The sequence below is a fragment of the Scyliorhinus canicula genome, chromosome 14 (genome assembly GCF_902713615.1).
Source record: "Scyliorhinus canicula chromosome 14, sScyCan1.1, whole genome shotgun sequence".
NCBI classification, from domain to species: Eukaryota; Metazoa; Chordata; class Chondrichthyes; order Carcharhiniformes; family Scyliorhinidae; genus Scyliorhinus; species Scyliorhinus canicula.
In genome coordinates this window covers 57730446-57750863 of record NC_052159.1, presented here as the reverse complement: position 1 = coordinate 57750863, position 20418 = coordinate 57730446, and the positions used below count along the sequence as shown (strand labels likewise).

Genomic DNA, 20418 nt, shown 5'->3' with positions numbered 1-20418 from the left:
CATGTAACTTTTCTACTTATATATTTAATTTATTAAATGTTAATGTTTTGCAGTTCACACAAAGACCCCTGTATCTTCCATTAGCTTAGATGTTGTTTTTGAAGTGTACCTATAATCATAGAATGAGACAGCACACAAGGAGTCTATTGTACCTGTACCAGTTCATTGCTGGAGCTATCTAATTAGTTGAATTCTTCTCTTTCCCCAGAGCCCTATAACATCTTTTTCCTTCACCACAAATATGTTTTCAGAATGACTGAATATGATTCCACCATCTTTTCAGGTAATGCATTCCAGATCATAATTTTAAAAATTGCTTCCTCGTGTCGCTTCTGGTTCTATTTTCAATCAGTTTTAATTTTTGACATCAGTTACCAATCTTTCTGCCATAGAAACATGATGTGGAGAAGCTGGCGTTGGACTGGGGTGAGCACAGTAAGAAGTCTTACAACAGCATGTTAAAGTCCAACAGGTTTGTTTCAAATCACTAGCTTTTGGAGCACTGCTCCTTCCTCAGGTGAATGGAGAGGTAGGTTCCAGAAACATTTATATAGACAAAGTCAATTGAGTGGCATCTTTGACTTTTTCTATATAAATGTTTCTGGAACCTACCTCTCCATTCACCTGGGGAAGGACCAGTGCTCCGAAAGCTAGTGATTCTGAAACAAACCGTTGGACTTTAACTTGGTGTTTTAAGACTTCTTACTGTGCCATAGAAATAGTTTCCCTTTTTTATCCTTTGAAATCCACTTGTGCTTTTAAATATCTCTATAAAATATCTACATCATCTGTTCTGATCTTTGGGAATACAATTTAAAAATAAGGGGTCTCGTGTTTAAGACTGGGATGAGAGATTTTTTTCTGAGGGTCATAGAACCATAGGCTGGGATTCTCCGCTATCTAGCGGGGCGGGCCGTACCGGCGCCGAGGAGTGGCGCAAACCACTCTGGTGTCAGGCCGCCAGGAAGGTGCGGAATCCTCTGCACATTCAGGGGCTAGGCCGGCGCCGGCGGGATAGGCCCCGCGCTAACCGGCACCGAACGGCGCGAGTTGCCGCATGCGCGGGAGCACCAGCATGTTCTGGCATGAACTGGGAGTAGACCCATGAAGGTTTGGACGGCCAAGAGCGAGGGAGTTTTCTTTTTTCTCCCATGTCCATAAGGTATACTCTTGCATTGAGTTTTTTGTTCCGAGTAGGGCTCTAGTACTGGGGGTGGCGGATTGCAGTACGCAGCAATTGCAGTATCGGATCATGCCCCACATTGGGTGGATCTACGGGTTAGTTTGGAGAGAGGACAACGCCCGCTATGGAGAATGGATGTGGGGTTGTGAGTAAACAAAGCGGTCTGTGGGCGGGTAAACAAGTCCATCCAGAACTACCTGGAAACAAATGATACGGGGCAGGTCCCTGCAGCAACGGTCTGGGAAGCTTTGAAGGCAGTGGTCAGAGGGGAATTAATCTCGATACGAGCCCACAGAGAAAAGGTGGAACGAGATGAGAGGGATAGGCTAGTTGGGGAGATACTCCAGGTGGACAGGAGACACTCGGAAGCCCCGGACACGGGGTTACTGAAGGAGCGGCGGAGGTTACTGGTGGAATTTGGGCTGTTATCTACAAGGAAGGCGGTGGAACAGCTGAGGAAGGCAAGGGGCGATCTATGAGTATGGGGAAAAGGAAAGCAGAGTGTTAGCGTACCAGCTCAGGAAAAGGGAGGCAGCCAGGGAGGTAGGGAGAGTAAAGAGTAGGTCCTGGACCCAGCGAGGGTGAATGAGGTGTTTAAGGACTTTTACAGTAAATTATACAAGTCGGAACCCCCGGCTGGAGTGGAGGGGATGAGGCACTTCTTGGGTCATTTGAGGTTCCCAAGGGTGGATGAGGATCTGGTGGAAGGGCTGGGAGTCCCAATTCAAATTGAAGTAATAATGGACGGCTACCCGGTGGAATTTTATAAGTTTTCGGAGATATTGAGCCCACTGCTGGTGAGGGCATTTAATGAAGCAAGAGAGAAGGGAGTCCTCCCCCCAACAATGTCGCAGGCCTCGGTTTCATTGAAACGGGATAAGGATCCGGAGCAATGCGGGTCTTACAGGTCAATTTCTCTAGTGAGTGTGGACGCCAAACAGCTGGCTAAGATATTGGCCACAAGGATAGAGGATTGTGTTCCTGGGGTGATAGGGGAAAACCAGACAGGGCTTGTAAAGGGCAGGCAACTCATGGCCAATGTTCAAAGGCTCCAAAATGTTATTATGACGCCCTCAGAAGGAGGGGATATGGAGGTGGTGGTCGCGATAGATGTGGAGAAGGCTTTTGAAAGGGTGGAATGGGATTACCTATGGGAGGGGCTGGGAAGGTTTGGGTCTGATGAGGGCTTCATTGACTGGGTGACGTTGCTCTATCAGGCACCAGGAGCTAGTGTGCTTACGAACCGGTTGAGGTTGGATTATTTTAAATTACACCGAGGGACGAGGCCAGGGTGTCCCCTCTCCCTGTTACTGTTTGCTCTGGTCATAGAGCCACTGACCATGGCGGTAAGAGCCTCTAGGTACTGGAAAGGACTGTTTTGGGGTGGTGGGGGGGGGGGGGGGGGGGGGCGCACCTGGTTTCGCTTTATGCAGATGACTTGCTCTTGTATATTTCATACCCTTTGGAGGGGTTGGGGGAAGTTATGCGGATCTTAGGGGAATTTGGTAATTTTTCGGGGTATAAATTGAACATGGGAAAAAGCGAGATGTTCATGATTCAGGCGAGAGGGCAGGAGAAGAGACTGGGAGAGCTGCCGTTTAGAATGGTAGGAAGGAGCTTTCGATATTTGGGAATCCAGGTGGCCCAGGCAGGGCCGGCTCAAGGCACCGGCAACTCGGGCAGTCGCCCGGGGCGCCATGTGCTAGGGGCGCCAGAGACTCGGGTCCCGCGCATGCGCAGTTGGGCCGGTGCCAACCAGCACATGCGCGGTGGCCGCCCTCCCCCAGGGCGCCCCCCGCTCAGTCCGCCCCCCCGCTCGGTCCGCTCCCCCGGTCCGCCCCCCCGCTCGGTCCGCTCCCCCCCCCCCTCGGTCCACTCCCCCCCGCCCCCCCCCTCGGTCCGCTCCCCCCGCCCCCACCCCTCGCCCCCCCCCCTCGGGCCCCCCCCTCGCCCCCCCCTTGGCCCCCCCCCCTCGGGCCCCCCCCCTTGCCCCCCCCCTCGGGCCCCCCCCCCCTCGGGCCCCCCCCCCCTCGGGCCCCCCCCTCGGCCCCCCCTCGGGCCCCCTCCCCTCGGGCCCCCCCCCTCGGCCCGCCCCCCCCCTCGGGCCCCCCCCCCCTTGGCCCCCCCCCCCTCCTCGCCCCCCCCTCCCCCTCGGGCCCCTCTCTCGGCCCCGCCCCCCCCCAAGGGCGCCGAAGTTCAGCTTGCCCGGGGCGCCAGCAACCCTAGGGCCGGCGCTGGGCCCAGGAATGGGAGGCACTGCATAGGTTCAATCTATCCCGGCTTGTAGAAAAAATGAAAGAGGACTTTAAGAGATGGGACATGCTCCCGCTATCACTGGCGGGGAGAGTACAGACCATGAAAATGACAGTTCTCCCCAGATTTCTGTTTGAGTTTCAGTGGTTCCCCATCTTCATCCCGAGGGCCTTTTTCAAGCAGATGAAAAAGGTTATTTTGGGCTTTGTGCGGGCGGGTAAATCCCCATGAGTGAAGAAAGTGTTGCTGGAGTGCAGTCAGGGGGAGGGTGGGTTGGCGCTGCTGAACTTTTGTAATTACTACTGGGTGGCTAATATAGCCATGATTAGGAAGTGGGTAGTGGGGGAGGGGTCTGTGTGGGAGCGAATGGAGGCGGTGTCATGTAAAGACACTGATGTACCATCAATTGATTGTGAGACGAGTTGCTGAACAAAAGTATGGCTTGAATCTGCTAGATGTTAGCCCTGCGGTCGATTACAGTAGAAGGACGACCGCCAGGAGTACTGGGTATTTATACCCCATTCTGAAGGCGGGGTTAACTCAGCCTCTCGACCAATCGGGGAGCCGTCACATGACTGGTCTCAACCAACCGGTCGAGAGGCACATGACCGACCAGGGCCAATGGTAAGACGGTGTTCTGCACCAATGGCAGTCAGCTATGCTAATCATACCACCACATTCACCCCTTGCGGAGAAAGAAGCCGGATTGGGGGGGGGAGGGTGTCAACGAGAGCTGGGGGGGGGGGAGAGAACTGGTGGTATGAGTAGTAAGGAGAGAAGGAAAAAAAATGCATCCTTGGCTTCCCACTGGCCCAGACATTTAGCAACAGTACATAGTGTCCATACAAGGTCCATGGTGGTGTTGAAGTCAAATGGACTCGATCAGCCATTTCGTTGCCCGTGACGTCCTGGCAGACCGCCGCAGTGGAGTTGGTGACATTGGTTCAGCCGATGGTGGTGGTTCAGCTGATGTCCTGGACTCCGGGAGCGATGGTCCTTGAACTGTCTCCGTACCCTGGGCTGGTGGGGGAGACGCCATGGATGGGGGAGGGGTGGCCTGGGTGGGGCGCTGGGGGAAAAAGGACAGGGGGGTGTCTGTGGTGAAGGGGGGAGGGCCGCACGCCGGCGGGTGCCAGGTCCCGGAGGGAGACCGTGTCCTGCCGACCGTCGGGGTACTCCACGTACGCATACTGCGGGTTAGCGTGGAGTAATTGGACTTGCTCCACCAACGGGTCGGACTTGTGCACCCGCACATGCTTCCGGAGCAAGATGGGTCCGGGGGCGGCCAGCCACGTCGGGAGAGGGGATCTGGAGGACGACTTCCTGGGGAAAACAAGAAGGCATTCATGAGGTGTCTGATTTGTTGTGGTACAGAGGAGGGAGTGGATAGAATGCAGGGCATCGGGGATAACCTCTTGCCATCGGGAAATAGGGAGATCTCTGGACCGGAGGGCCAGTAGTATGGTCTTCCAGATGGTACCATTCTCCCGCTCGACCTGTCCGTTACCCCGGGGGTTATAGCTGGTCGGCCTGCTAGAGGCAATTCCCCTGCTGAGCAGGAATTGACGCAGCTCGTCGCTCATAAAGGAGGACCCCCGATTGCTGTGTATGTATGCGGGGTAGCTGAACAGGGAGAAGATGGAGAGGAGGGCCTTAATGACGGTCGATGTGGTCATGTCGGGGCAGGGAATGGCGAAGGGGAAGCGGGAGTATTCATCGATCACCGTCAGGAAGTAAATGTTGCGGCTGCTAGAGGGAAAGGGCCCCTTGAAGTCTATGCTGAGACGTTCGAAGGGGCGGGATGCTTTGATCAGATGCGCGCGCTCGGGGCGGTAGAAGTGTGGTTTGCACTCTGCGCAGATGTGGCAGTCACGGGTTACTGTCCTGACTTCCTCGATGGAGTAGGGCAGGTTGCGGGTCTTTATGAAATGATAGAAACGGGTCACCCCTGGATGGCAGAGGTCCGCGTGGAGGGAGCGGAGGCGGTCTATCTGCGCGCTGGCGCAGGTACCGCGGGACAGGGCATCAGGAGGCTCATTGAGCTTCCCAGGACGATGCAAGATATCGTAGTTGTACGTGGACAACTCGATCCGCCACCGTAAGATCTTGTCGTTCTTAATCTTGCCCCTCTGTGCATTATCGAACATGAAGGCTACTGACCGTTGGTCTGTGAGGAGGGTAAACTTCCTGCCGGCAAAATAGTGCCTCCAATGTCGCACAGCTTCGACTATGGCCTGGGCTACCTTTTTCACTGAGGCGTGGCGGAGTACAGAAGCCTGGAGGGTTCTGGAGAAGAAGGCCACGGGTCTGCCCGCTTGGTTCAGGGTGGCCGCCAGACCTACTTCTGATGCGTCGCTCTCGACCTGGAAGGGGAGGGACTCGTCGATGGCGCGCATCGTGGCCTTTGCGATGTCCGCTTTGATGCGGCTAAAGGCCTGGCAGGCCTCTGACGACGGCGGGAAGGTCGTGGACTGAATGAGGGGACGGGCCTTGTCGGCGGAATTGGGAACCCATTGGGCGTAGTAAGCGAAGAAACCCAGGCAGCGTTTAAGGGATTTGAGGGTATTGGGGAGAGGGAGTTCCATCAGGGGGCGCATGCGTTTGGGGTCGGGGCCTATCACTCCGTTACGCACTACGTAGCCGAGGATGGCTAGACGGTCGGTGCTAAACACGCACTTATCCTTATTGTATGTGAGGTTAAGGTGTTTTGCGGTTTGGAGGAATTTTTGGAGGTTCGTGTCATGGTCCTGCTGGTCGTGGCCGCAGATGGTGACGTTATCGAGATACGGGAAGGTAGCCCGTAATCCGTACTTGTCGACCATTCGGTCCATCTCCCGTTGGAAGACCGAGACCCCATTTGTGACACCGAATGGAACCCTGAGGAAGTGGTAGAGGCGCCCATCTGCCTCGAACGCGGTGTACTCGCGGTCACTCGCGCGGATGGGGAGCTGGTGATAAGCGGACTTGAGGTCCACCGTGGAGAAGACTTTGTATTTCGCAATCTCGTTTGCCATGGCGGAAATACGGGGGAGAGGATACGCGTCCAGTTGCGTAAACCGGTTGATGGTCTGGCTGTAGTCGATGACCATCCAGCAATTCCTCCCCAGGACAGCGAGGGCCTGGTAAAAATCGTCTAAGGACTCACCGGGGAACTGTTGTCTGGTGGCCAGCAGCTGTCGGGCGAACACTCGGTTTACCGGCGTAAGAAATTGTCCTTTTAGCTTGTCCATGGCCACGTCGTATTCTTTTTCTTCCCCTATTATCGCGTAGGACGCCAAGACCACGCTGGAATGGAGAATATGAAGCTTCTGTGCCATGGTGGGGGGGCTGCTTGCGGTCGCCAGATAGCTATCGAAACACGCCAGCCAATGCTTGAAGATTTCCGATGCGTTCGGAGTTTGCGGGCTGACGCGGAGGCATTCGGGTTTGATCCGGAGCTCCATCTTCAAATTTCTAGCAGATTAAATTGATGTACCATTAATTGAACGCGAGACTAGTTGCTGAACAAAAGTATGGCTTTAATCTGCTAGATGTTAGCCCTGCGGTCGATTACAGTAGAAGGACGACCGCCGGGAGTACTGGGTATTTATACCCCGCTCTGAAGGCGGGGTTAACTCGGCCTCTCGACCAATCGGGGAGCCGTCACATGACTGGTCTCAACCAACCGGTCGAGAGGCACATGACCGACCAGGGCCAATGGTAAGCCGGTGTTCTGCACCAATGGCAGGCAGCTATGCTAATCATACCACCACAGACACAAGTTTGGGAGCACTGATAACGACACCTCACCAGTTCTCGCCGGCCCGATACTCCACAAGTCCGGTGGTGGTGGAGGCTCTGGGAATCTGGGGGCAGTGGAGGAGATATAAGAGAGTGGAGGGAGCATCGGTTTGGACCCTGATTTATAATAACCATCGGTTTGTACTGGGTAGGCTGGATGGTGGGTTCCGGAGATAGCAGAGTTAGGAATTAGGAGGATGGGGATCTATTTAAAGTCGGGAGCTTTCCCAGCTTGAGAGCCTTGGAGGTTAAATTTAAATTGCCAGCAAGGAATGGGTTTAGTATCTGCAGGTACGAGACTTTTTGAGAAGGCAGGTTCCGGCTTTCTCACTGCTGTCGCCATGGGGGATACAGGATAGAGTAGTCTCCAGGACATGGGTGGGAGAGGGGAAGGTATCAGACATCTACCAAGAACTTATGGAATCGGAGGAAACTCCGGTGGAGGAGCTAAAAGGCAAGTGGGAAGTCGGGTTGGGGGGAGAGATAGAGGCAGGTCTGTGGGCGGATGCCCTAAGCAGGGTTAACGCGTCCTCATCATGTGCCAGGCTTAGCCTGATATAATTCAAGGTAGTCCACCGGACAGACATGAGGTGGCCGGGATGAGCAAGTTTTTCGGGATAGGTGTGTGAGGTGCGTGGGAACCCAGCAAATCATGTCCACTTGTTTTGGGCATGCCCAGAGTTTAGAGGGTTTTGGCAGGGTTTCGCTAAGACGATGTTCACGGTACTTAAAACACGGGTGGTGCCGAGTTCGGAGGTGGCGATCTTTGGAGTGTCGGAAGAGCCGGGAGTTCAGGGGGCAAAAGAGGCTGATGTTTTGGCCTTTGCCTCCCTGGTAGTCCGGAGATTAATCTTATTAATGTGGAGGGTCTCGAAGCCCCCGACTGTAGAGACCTAAGTTAGTAATATGGCTGGGTTTCTTAGTGTCGAGGAAATAAAGTTCGCCTTAAAAGGGTCAATGCTAGGGTTCAACCGAAGGTGGCAGCCGTTCGTTGACTTTCTCGAGAAAATTAAAATGTCAGCAGAAGCAGAATTCCAAAAAAGGGAGGGGGTGAGAAGGAGTGCCAGACTGTTGTTTTATTGTTGGGTGGTGTGAAGATTGTGATGGGGTTGGAAATATTTATTGTGATAGGTTTATGTCACTGTTATTGTTATTATTATAAAAATTACAAATACCCTAATAAAAATATTGTTTCTTAAATAACATCTTCCTGAGGTCTACTATATCCTCCACATTACTCACTACGTTTCTAAGTTTTATGTCATATATAAACTTTGACTTTCTGCCCTGCATACTAAGTCCAGGTCATTAATGTACATCGAAAGGGCAGTTGTTCTAATGCTAGCCCCTTTGAAACACCAATTATGCAGAATGCAGTATGGGCCACTGTATGTCAAAGTCACTGGATAGCGGGAGACTTGGAGATCCCACTACACTTATCCACTTGTCATTTTTCGTGTTGGGTCGGATGTGTGGGAGGTATTGTTGTAGTAATCTGACCATATACTGAGAATAAATGGGTCTTTTTCATGTGGCAGGCAGTGACTGGTGGGGTACCGCAGGAATCAATGCCTAGGCTCCAGTTGTTCACAATATATATAAATGACCTGGATGACGGAACCAAATGTAAGATTTCCAAGTTTGCTCTCAACAAAAAACTGAAAACTGGGCGGAGTTGAGGAGGATGTAGGGTGGCTTCAAGGTGATTCAGACAAGTTGAGTGAGTTGACAAGCGTGTGTCAGATGCAGTACAACGCAGCTAAATGTGAAGTTATACACTTTAGTGTGAAAAACAGAAAGGAAGAGTATTATCAAATTGGTGATGTATTGGGAAGAGTGGATGCACAAAGGGATCTGGGTGTCCTTGTACATCGGTCAGTAAAATGGAGGGGCAGGTGCAGCAAGTAATTAGGAAGACAAATAGTATGTTGGCCTTAATTACAAGAAGATTTTTGTTCCAAAGTAAGTAATTCTTACTGCAATTACACAGGGCAATGGTGAGGCCATACCTGGAGTATTGCATGCAGTTTAAGTCTCCCTACCTAAGAAAGGATTTTCTTGCCAGAGAGGGAATGCAGCGGAGGTTCACTAAGCTGATACAGGGGTTGGCAGGATTGTCCTATAAGGGGAGATTGGTTCGACTGGGCTTGTGTTCACTTGAGTTTATAAGGATGAGAGGAGATCTGATTGAAACATATAAAATTCTAACAGGGCAGGACAGACTAGATGCAGGGAGGATGTTTTCCCTGGCTGGGAAATCAAGAGGCAGGGGGCACAGTCTCATGATATTGTTTAGACCATTTAAGATGGAGATGAGGAAGTATTTCTTCACTCAAAGGGAAGTGAAGTATTTCTTCACTCAAAGGGACGACCCTGTCCTATACAAGAAATCCAGGTACGACCTCCGCAAAGCCATCCGAGATGCCAAGAGAGAATATCAAACTAAGCTAGAGTCACAGACAGACTCTCGGCGGTTGTGGCAAGGACTAAGCAACATAACGGGCTACAAAGCGAAGCCGAGCAGTATCTCTGGCAGCAGTGCACCCCTCCCCGATGAACTTAACGCATTCTATGCTCGGTTTGAGCAGGTAACCAACAACCCGCTATCGAGTGCCCCAGCAACCCATAATTCACCCATACCCACCATCACAGTTTCCGAAGTCAGATCGGCCTTCCTGAAAGTGAACCCACGGAAGGCGATGGGCCCGGTCGGGATCCCTGGTCGTGCACTCAGAACCTGCGCGGACCAGCTGGCAGAGGTTTTCACAGACATCTTTAACCTATCCCTACTCCACTCCGAGGTCCCCACCTGCTTCAAGAAGACCACCATCATACCGGTACCAAAGAAGAACCAGGCAACGTGCCTCAATGACTACCGCTCGGTGGCCCTGACGTCAGTTGTAATGAAGTGCTTTGAGAGGCTGATCATGAAGCGCATCACCTCCATACTCACGGAACGCCTTGACCCACTTCAATTCGCATACCGTCGCAACCGGTCCACATCAGACGCCATTTCACTGGCCCTACACTCATCCCTAGAGCATCTCGAAAACAAGGACTCCTACATCAGACTCTTATTTATTGACTACAGCTCCGCCTTCAACACCATAATCCCAGCCAAGCTCATATCAAAGCTCCAAAACCTAGGACTTGGCTCTCCACTCTGCAACTGGATCCTTGACTTTCTGACCAACAGACCACAGTCAGTAAGAATGAACACCAACACCTCCTCCACAATAGTCCTCAACACCGATGCCCCGCAAGGCTGCGTACTTAGCCCCCTACTCTACTCCCTGTACACACACGACTGCATGGCAAAACTTGGTTCCAACTCCATCTACAAGTTTGCTGACGATACGACCATAGTGGGCCGGATCTCGAACAACGACGAGTCTGAATACAGGAGGGAGATAGAGAACTTAGTGGAGTGGTGCAACAACAACAATCTCTCCCTTAATGCCAGCAAAACTAAAGAGCTGGTCATCGACTTCAGGAAGCATAGTACTGTACACACCCCTGTCAGCATCAACGGAGCCGAGCTAGAGATGGTGAGCAGTTTCAAATTCCTAGGGGTGCACATCACCAAAAATCTATCCTGGTCCACTCATTTCGACGCTATCACCAAGAAAGCACAACAGCGCCTTTACTTCCTCAGGAAACTAAGGAAATTTGGCATGTCCACATTAACCCTTACCAACTTTTACAGATGCACTATAGAGAGCATCCTCTCGGGCTGCATCACAGCCTGGTATGGCAACTGCTCGGCCCAGGACCGCAAGGAACTTCAGAGAGTTGTGAATACCGCCCAGTCCATCACACGAACCTGCCTCCCATCCATTGATTCCATCTACACCTCCCGCTGCCGGGGGAAAGCAGGCAGCATAATCAAGGATCCCTCCCACCCGGCTTACTCACTTTTCCAACTTCTTCCATCGGGCAGGAGATTCAGAAGTCTGAGAACACGGACGAACAGACTCAAAACAGCTTCTTCCCCACTGTCACCAGACTCCTAAATGACCCTTTTATGGACTGTCATCATTAACACTACACCCTGTCTGCTTCATCCGATGCCAATGCTTATGTAGTTACATTGTATATCTTGTGTTGCCCTATTATGTATTCTCATGTATTTTCTTGAATTCTGTTCAATTCCCTTTTCTTCCCATGTACTGAATGATCTGTTGAGCTGCTTGCAGAAAAATACTTTTCACTGTACCTCGGTACACGTGACAATAAACAAATCTAATCCAATCCAAGTGACCTTGTGGAATTCTCTACCATAGGCTGTGGAGGCCAACTCACTGAATGTATTCAAGGAAGAGAGTGTCAGGAGGCTTCCAACCCACCGGCAGAGATGCTTCATATTGGAAAGCTGAAGCGTTTGACGGAGGTACTGAAGATTGTGGACAATACATTGAGCACATGCAGTATTTTTTTTGAACAAATGTGATCATTGGGGGCGAACAGCAAAAGGTTCTTACTCATGGCTTGTGGTGGACCAACCTACAGCAACATAAAGACTTTGACCCACCCGGATGCGCCAGGTACTTGGTATTTTGTCTCCTTGCTGGCCCTTTTGGGGAACCGCTTTCACCTCAAAACCCCAATAATTGTTTACCAGTACCAGTTTCATGCCAGCACCCAGGCCCAAAGCGAACCGACGAGCAACTCAGTTATGCAAGCTGGCTGTAACTTGTGAGTTTGGTGCCATATTAAACAAAACCTTGAGAGACTGTTTTGTCTGTGTCTCCATGATATGGCAAACCCAATGCATACTTCTGGCAGAAACCCACCCAGATCTGCACTGGGTGGCGAGAGCACTGAACAGGGCATCCAGGAGTTACAAGGCATGGCGGTCCTCAGCCTGGGCCGCCCAACCAACCGCTGTTCTGCATTGTCACAGCCTGAGGGAACGGGCTCCTGATGATGGGGAAATTACAGCAGAGACGTAGGCGGCAGCCGCAGAGGCCCCAAGAGCTGTAATACAGCCTCCCTTGACCATGAGGACCTGGATGTTGAGTACAAACCAGGAGCAATAGGCCACCGAGACCGGAGCGACAGATGGCTCCGCGAAGGCCCAGCCGCCCCTCCCCCCCCCACCCGCCACTCCGCTGGCCATGATCATCGCCCACTTAACTGGGTTTACTATGTAGGTGAGGAGGACATTGTGGAGAGTTGCTCCAATCCACGTTACCCTGCAGGTGAATGGACACTCCATCCAGATGGAGCTGGATACCGGAGCGGCCGGCTTTGAGCTGGATGCTGGAGCAGTGGTCTCTGTGGGCAGCCGGTCGCATGTTTGATAGAATCTGGGGTCGATGTTGGCTTTGCGGGATACGGGTGCCAGGCTTGCCACATATACCGGGGAGCCATTGTTGATTGCGGGCACATAAGTGGTCCCTGTTATGTACGTGCAGCAGTTGGCGAGTCTACCGCTGGTAGTGGTACGTGGAAGTGGGCAGAGTTTCCTGGACTGTGACTGTCAGCAGTACCTGTATTTGGATTCGCAGTTAGTCCTCTGCAGGTACACACATGGGCCAGAAGGGGCCTTGTTGAGGTTCCGCAACATTTTCCAGGCGCGCCAAGGCCCCATACAGGGGGTCGGGCCTTGATTAGTGTGGATCTGTTGGCGCAGCCGCAGTATCACAACGCTTGGCCGGTCCCGTACACACTGAGGCCTGAGGCAGATGTCGAATTGGATTGGTTGGAGCTTTTGGACATTATATGCTCCATTCAGTTCTCCGAATGGGCTACTCCGGTCATCTCTGTAATGAAGATGGATAGATCCATAGGCCTATGCGGCGATTATAAGATGCCGGTGTGTCTCTCGTCTGGACTGTTACCCAATCCCTTGCATTGAGGATTTGTAGGCGAAATTCAGTGGTGATCGCACCTACTCAAAGCTGGACATGAGCCACGCATACTTCCAACTGGTACCCAGTAGGCGGCGTACAAATGTGTGTGCTCGCCGGTGCTGCTCCCATTCTGGTAGCAGCTACAGGAGGCACCACATCTTTGCTCAATAAAACCTCGATTATTCACTACTCTCATCTTTGTAGTAATTGATAGTGCATCAATTTACTGAGCAAAGATTTTTAAAACAATGGAACTTCGCATCAAGCCTGACCGCCTACAGCTGAGCCCTCAAGCAGCCAACGCTACGTCCACTTTTGACCACTGGCTAGCCTGCTTCGAAAGCTACCTCCGAACATCCGCTGAGGAACCCTCGGACGCACAGAAGCTCCAGGTCCTTTATTCTCGGGTGAGCCCTGACATTTTTCCTCTCATCCGGGATGCGCCCACTTACTCTGAAGCAATGGAGTTCGACCAGTCAATAAACTATACGCTAGGCACCTCCTGTCCACGAGATAGCAACTCCCCGGTAAGTCACTAGACGATTTCTGGCGTGCCTTGCACATCCTGGGGAGGAACCGTGACTGCCAGGCAGTTTCGGCAGTCCAGCATACAGAACTTTTAATCAGAGACGCCTTTGCTATGGGCATGGGGTCAGTGTACGTCTGCCAGCGCCAATTGGAAGGGGGTACGCTTGATCTTGCGGGAACCAGGCAGCTCGCCAATTCGTTAACAGTGCCTCCCGTAACGTGAAGTCGTATGCCCCCGACCGCACGGCACCCTCGTGGGCATCGTGGGCCCCACCAGCTACTGACCCCAACCCACCGCAAGCCTGTGCCACGCGGCAGCCAGCCAACCCCAGGGGGGCCCAAATGCTACATCTGCGGGCAGAACAAACACCCCTGGCAGCGCATGCCAGCGCGGAGCGCAACCTGCAACGGATGCAGAAAGAAGGGACATTTTGCTGCTGTGTACCAGGCCCGGTTGGTCATCGCTGTTTCTAGGCCTAGCGTTTCTACACCCCTCACTTGCGACCCAAGACTGCCGCCATTTTCCTCCTCGCAAGTCACGTGCGGCCTGGGGGCGCCGTCATCTTCTTCTCCGCAGGCCACGTGCGGCCCGTGGGCGTCACCATCTTTAATGCTGCCTGCCATGTGGGTGCCGCCATCTTCGCCGCCATTTTTGACGGCGCCTCAGGACCCCTGCTCGTCGGGAAGCTCGTCTGGCCGTTCATCGCCTGCCACCACTGCTGTCCAGCCCGGGGCCTCCCAGCATCGGCCACAGCCTGCCTCGATCACCCTGGACCAGTCCCGGCCTCACAACCTCGCAACTGCAAAGAGAATGGTGAAAATCAATGGGCACAAAATGCCCTGCCTTTTTGACTCCGGGAGCATGGAAAGCTTCATCCACCCCACGACGGTAAGGCTCTGCTCCCTCACGGTACACCCCGTTACCCAGAAAATCTCCCTAGCCTCCGGATCCCATTCTGTGGAAATTGGGGGAACTGCATTGCGACCCTCACCGCCCAAGGCGTAGAGTTCAGCAACTTCCGGCTCTACGCCCTCCCCCACCTCTGCGGTCAATCAGATTGCACAGTATAGGATCTTTTCCACAGTGGACCTGAAGTCCACCTACCACCAGCTACCCATCCGCCCGGAGGACCGCCAATACACTGCATTCGAAGTAGATGGCCACCTCTATCACTTCCTTAGGGTTCCCTTCGACGTGACTAATGGGGTCTCAGTCTTCCAATGTGAGATGGACCGAATGGTTGACCGATACGGACTGTGGGCCACCTTCCCATACCTAGACAACGTCACCATCTGCAGCCACGTACGACCACGACGCTAACCTTCTAAAATGTCACCACACCGCCAACCTCCTTAATCTCACGTAGAATAAGGAAAAATGTGTGTTCCGCACCAACCGCTTAGGCATCCATGGCTATGTCGTGGAAAATGGAGTTCCAGGGCCCAACCTCGTCCGCATGCGCCCTCTCATGGAACTCCCCCTCCCTCACTGCCCCAAGGCCCTGAAACGATGCCTGGGGTTCTTCTTCTATTACGCCCAGTTGGCCCCTAACTATGCGGACAAGGCCCGCCCACTCATTCAGTCCACAGTCTTTCCCCTGACGACTGAGGCCCACCAGGCCTTTAACCACATCAAGGCAGACATCGCCAAGGCCACGATGCACGTGGTCGATGAGTCCCTCCCCTTTCAGGTCGAGAGCGATGCATCGGACGTAGCTCTGGCCAAACACCCTCAACCAAGCGGGCAGGCCCGTGGCATTCTTTTCCCGCACCCTCTGTGCCTCCGAAATTCGGCACTCCTCCGTTGAAAAGGAGGCCCAGGCCATTGTGGAAGCTGTGTGGCATTGGAGGCACTACCTGGCTGGCAGGAGATTCAATCTCTTCACTGACCAACGGTCGGTTGCCTTCATGTTCAATAATACACAGCGGGGCAAGATCAAAAACGATAAGATCTTGAGGTGGAGGATTGAGCTCTCCACCTATAATTACGAGATTTTGTATCGCCTTGGAAGCTCAACGAGCCCCCCGATGCCCTATCCAGAGGTACATGTGCCCGCGCACAAGTGGACTGACTCCGGGCTCTACACGATGGCCTCTGTCACCTGGGGGTCACCCGGTTCTTCCACTTCATCAAGGCCCGCAACCTGCCCTACTCCATTGTGGTCAGGGCCATCACCAGAAACTGCCAGGTCTGCGCGGAGTGCGAACCGCAGTTCTACCGGCAAGATCGAACACACCTGGTGAAGGCCTCCCGCCCCTTTGAGCGCCTCAGCATGGACATCAAAGGGCTCCTCCCCTCCACTGACAGCAACATGTACTTTCTGAACGTGGTCAATGAGTACTCCCGGTTTCCCTTCGCCATCCCATGCCCAGATATGACTTCTGCCACGGTCATTAAAGCACTCCACAGTATCTTCGCCCTGTTCGGTTTCCCCACTTACTCACAGCGATCGGGGATCCTCCTTTATGAGCGATGAGCTGCGTCAGTTCCTGCTCAGCAAGGGTATTGCCTCAAACAAGGTGACCATCTGCAACCCCTGGGGAAAAGGGCAGGTGGAGAGGAGAACGGGACAGTCTGGAAGGCCGTCTTGCTGGCCCTCCGGTCCTAAAATCTCCCGGTCTCCCGCTGGCAGGATGCCCTCCCCGACGCGCTCCACTCCATCTGATCCTCCTCTGCACTGCAACTAATGAAACCTCCCATGAATGTCTCTTTGCCTTCCCAGGAAGTCCACCTCCGGGATCTTGCTCCCAACACGCTCCCAGAGTCACAGGTGACCAAGTCGCCGCCCGCATCACCACCAGGACTGAGACGATCACAGCGGAGGATGAAGGCTCCTGACAGACTGAACTTGTAAAATTTTTCCACCACTCCCGCCGGACTCTTTTTTAACAGGGGGTGAATGTGGTAGTCCCCACTAACTGTATTAGATGTAGTACGGTAAGACTCATATACTAGAGGTACATGGGTAAATCCCTGCTTGCAGGCTCCGCCCAGTAGGCGGTGTATAAATGTGTGTGCTCGCCGGTGCTGCTCCCATTCTGGTAGCAGCTACAGGAGGCACCACATCTTTGCTCAATAAAGCCTCGATTATTCACCACCCTCATCTTTGTAATAATTGATAGTGCATCATGGGTTACATTGATAAGGCGGAAGTGAGGGCTTAAAGTGTGTCGGTGGAGACTCAATGGGCCGAATGGCCTCCTGCGCTGTATGTTCCATGTAAGAAATGCATCTTCAATGCAGGCGAGGTCACATTTCTGGATTACCAAGTGGACCATCATAGCCTACACCCTGAAGAGGGTAAGGTGCGGGCCATCCGACAGGCCCCCGTGCCGGGAGGACCCACTGAACTTCATTCTTTCCTGGGCCTTAAACTATTTTGTGAAGTTTATCCCGAACCTGAGTACCCTGTTAGCCCCTCCACTGACTGTTTAAAAAAGGCCAACCTTGGGAATAGGCCTGCTCATCATTCCTTTAAGTAAAGTGGCAACTTTCGTCCTCCAAGTTGTTAACCCATCCAAACTGCTCATTCGGACATGTGATGCATGTCTTTACAGTATTGGGGCAGTCCTCGGCCACCACATGTACGATTGTTTGGAGCACCCAAATGCATTCACATCCAGGAGTTTCCTAGATGAGGAGATAAACTCTGCGCTGATCAAAGGTAGAGAAAGCAGGAATATGACATTGAGTTCGAGGATCAGCCGTGATCATATTGACTGGGGGAGCAGGCTTGAAGGGCCAAATAGCTCCTGCTCGTAGTTTCTTTATAACTGTTTATCCTGCAGTCATGGTGCTAGTGTGCTGTTAATGGAGTGGATAGTTATTGCCCATTTGCTTTCACCATTCTGATGAGGCACCCTTGGAAACTACAGTGGATCAGCATTTGTATATCGCACGGAACATTTTAGGATTCAGCATTTCTATGTTTTTCCTGAATGATTTTGAATGTTTCTATTTCCAGTCCCACACACCTTTTAAACGCAAAGTGTCGGTTTATTTTTGGCCCACTGAAAGAACATCAACAGAGGACTGCGCAGGTTCGGATGGGGTAGTTGTGTATTTCCGGTCCCGAACAGGCGGGAACGGGCCCGTCACGCGGTAGGTGTAAAATGGCGGAGGGAGCTGGTAGTCCCCGGAGCCTGATCACGGTGTCGGAGGCGGTTTCGGCTCCCCGGTGAGTATAGAAGCGGCTGGGTTGGACCGGCCTTTTGGCGCCGACGGTTAAAGAGGCTGTTTTTTCTGATGAAGCAATTAGCCTGAGCTGTCGGTCAGTTGGAAGCGTTCCCCGGACCTACTTAAAGGCTGTTTGTAAATTTTCTCAAATATCCTTCCTGTGTCCTGAGCTAAGTCTCGGTGTCTCTTGCACCTCTTGTCCCTACCCCCCCCCCCCCCCCCCCCCCCCCCGTACTCCAGCTGCTCTTCCCTCTTGGAAGATCATTGTCATGGTTTGCTCTTGCTTGGAGCTGAATTGAATAGGAAGTGGCGGAACTGTGCATTCCAGGAAATACCTGTGCTGCTTTATTTAGTAAAAATAATACCGGCAGGTGATTGGTAGAATGGCAATCTAATATTCAAGATTTATGCCACCTTCATGATGAGCAATAAAATAGATAAATTAAGAATCTGAAATGGGCATGAGGGTCGCAAACGCAGCAGTCGAAGTCAGCGATATGGGTGTGTAACCATCAAAGGAAGGGAAGAACGAAGTTTCACATAGTGTCTGATCAGATCAAGATGCCCTAAATTGCTTTAAAATCATGTAAAGTATTTTGGGAAATGTAGCGGTGAATTGAATACTGCAAATTATCAAAAGCTGCACAAATGACAATAGCCAGGTAATTTTAGTGGAGAAGATCCTAGTGCTCCAGTTTGTGAAATGGGACATGCACAAAAATACAAATTAGGAGCAGGGGAAAGCCACTTAACACCTCGAGCCTGCCCCACTGTACGGTAGGACGATGGCAGATCTGACTCGAACCTCAACTTCACATTCCTACCCAACCCTGATAACCTTTCAGTCCTAGCTTATAAATAATCTGTCTCCTCTGTCTTCAGGGCTCTGTCTGAACTACCTTTTGAGGAAGAGAATTCCAAAGCCTCAAATCCACTTGAGCAAAAAAAATTCCTCATCACATCTTAAATGGGTGCCCTTATTTGGAAACGGTAACCCCCAAAATTTCCCACAAGAAGAAACATCCTTTCCACATCCAACCTGTCAAGTCCCCTCAAGATCTTGTGTTTCTATCAAATCGCCTTTTACTCTTCTGAACTCCAGATACAAGCCTAACCTGTTCAGCCTTTCATCATAAGACAAAACGCCCATTCCAGGTATTAATCTAGAAAACCGCTGAACTGCTAATGCATCTTTCCTTAAATAAGGAGACCAATATTGTGCACTGCATTCCAGATGTGGTATGTGTAACGGAAGCTTAACTTCCCTACTCTTTTATTCCATTCCCCTTGCAATAAACAATAGCATTTTATTAGTTTTCCTACTTAGATGCTGCAGCTGCATACTAATCTTTTGATTTCCTACCCATCTTTGTATTAACAGCAAATTTTGCTAGAATTCATTTGGTCCCACATCCACATACTTTAATACAGATTGTAAATAGTTGAAGCCCCCAGCCCTGGGGCATGCCACTAGTTATGGTTTACTAACCTGAAAAAAAAATTCAGCCAAGTCTGTTTCCTGTTAGTAAGTTGATCTATCACCCCAACATAGAGATCTTTTCATGTACCCACCTTTTTAATGTCTTGAAAATTCAAATGCACTACATCCATTGATTCTTTTTTATTCACCTTGCTTATTTCACCTCAAGAACTCTAAATTGTCGATCATGGGGTCATAATTTTCTGGTTTTTAAGTGTTGGATTTGGGGGATATCTTAGAGATGCACTGGGGAATCCCCTTGAAAGTTTCCATGTAAGGGTCTGCCCAGCAATTGTCAAGAAAGGCTAACTTCCCCTGGACAATTACGCTGGCTGGATGCCATCTGTTAGAACAATTTAGAATCGCTAACTTCAGGCAATCCCCCCCCCACACACACACACACACACACACACACACACACATGCCCCATTCATGTAAACTTAGCGTCTACTTTTCATGGAACTTTTAGACTCACCTTTGCGGCAGTTAATGCTGTAACAAGGGGGTATGTCCTCCTTTGCGCTGCTGCTTTTGCATTTCGTTGATGGAGCTGGGAACGTGCTTCTCTTCAGTCTCATCTGTCTTAGTCATTTTAAGCACAGGTAAGTCGCATGGAGTGGCAATCGACCACTGATTGTCACTCTGAGGAAGTTACCGGCCATAATTTCCCTTTCTACTTCTTCCTTAGTAATGAATTCTAGCATTTTTCCAATGACAGCTTTGAGACTATCTGGCTTATAACTTTCTGTTTTCCATCTAATGGGACTTTTCCAGAATCCAGAGGATTTTGGAAGATTACAGTCGGTGCATCAGCTATCTATGCAGCCGCCACTTTTAAGAGCCTTGTGTGCAGAACATCAGGTCCAGGAAATTTGTCAACCGTTATAGTTCCATTGATTTGCCCGATAACTTTTTTTTCGAGTGATCGTGATTGTTTTTGACTTCTTTCCTCCCTTTCATTTGATTTTCTACTACTCTTTGGATATTTTTGTCTTCGACTGTGAAGACACGCAAAATACTTCAGTGTCTCTCTTTTCCTCATTTTTTATTAATTCTCCAGTCTCTTTCTGAGGGCCCAATGTTTAGTTCAGCCACTCTTTTTATGCACTTGTAGAAGCTCTTTCTGGTTTTATACTTTTTTTTGTTAATTTACTCCTATTCT

General features: G+C 51.4%; 1 protein-coding gene across 2 annotated transcripts in view; it reads left to right on the top strand.

Moving 5' to 3' along the window:
* The first annotated feature begins 208 nt into the window (after positions 1–208).
* The window catches only part of rnf17 (ring finger protein 17), a 211847-nt gene continuing 191637 nt past the window's right edge, over positions 209–20418 (top strand). Inside the window, exon 1 of one of the 2 annotated variants that reach the window (XM_038817770.1) lies at positions 209–283. Coding sequence is in view for 1 of the 2 variants with exons in the window: in XM_038817769.1 (XP_038673697.1) it covers positions 17713–17777 (65 nt within the window). In the remaining variant the exon portion in view is untranslated. Of the gene's footprint in view, positions 284–17671; positions 17778–20418 lie in introns of those variants that run through there. The other variant, XM_038817769.1, reaches the window with a different exon arrangement.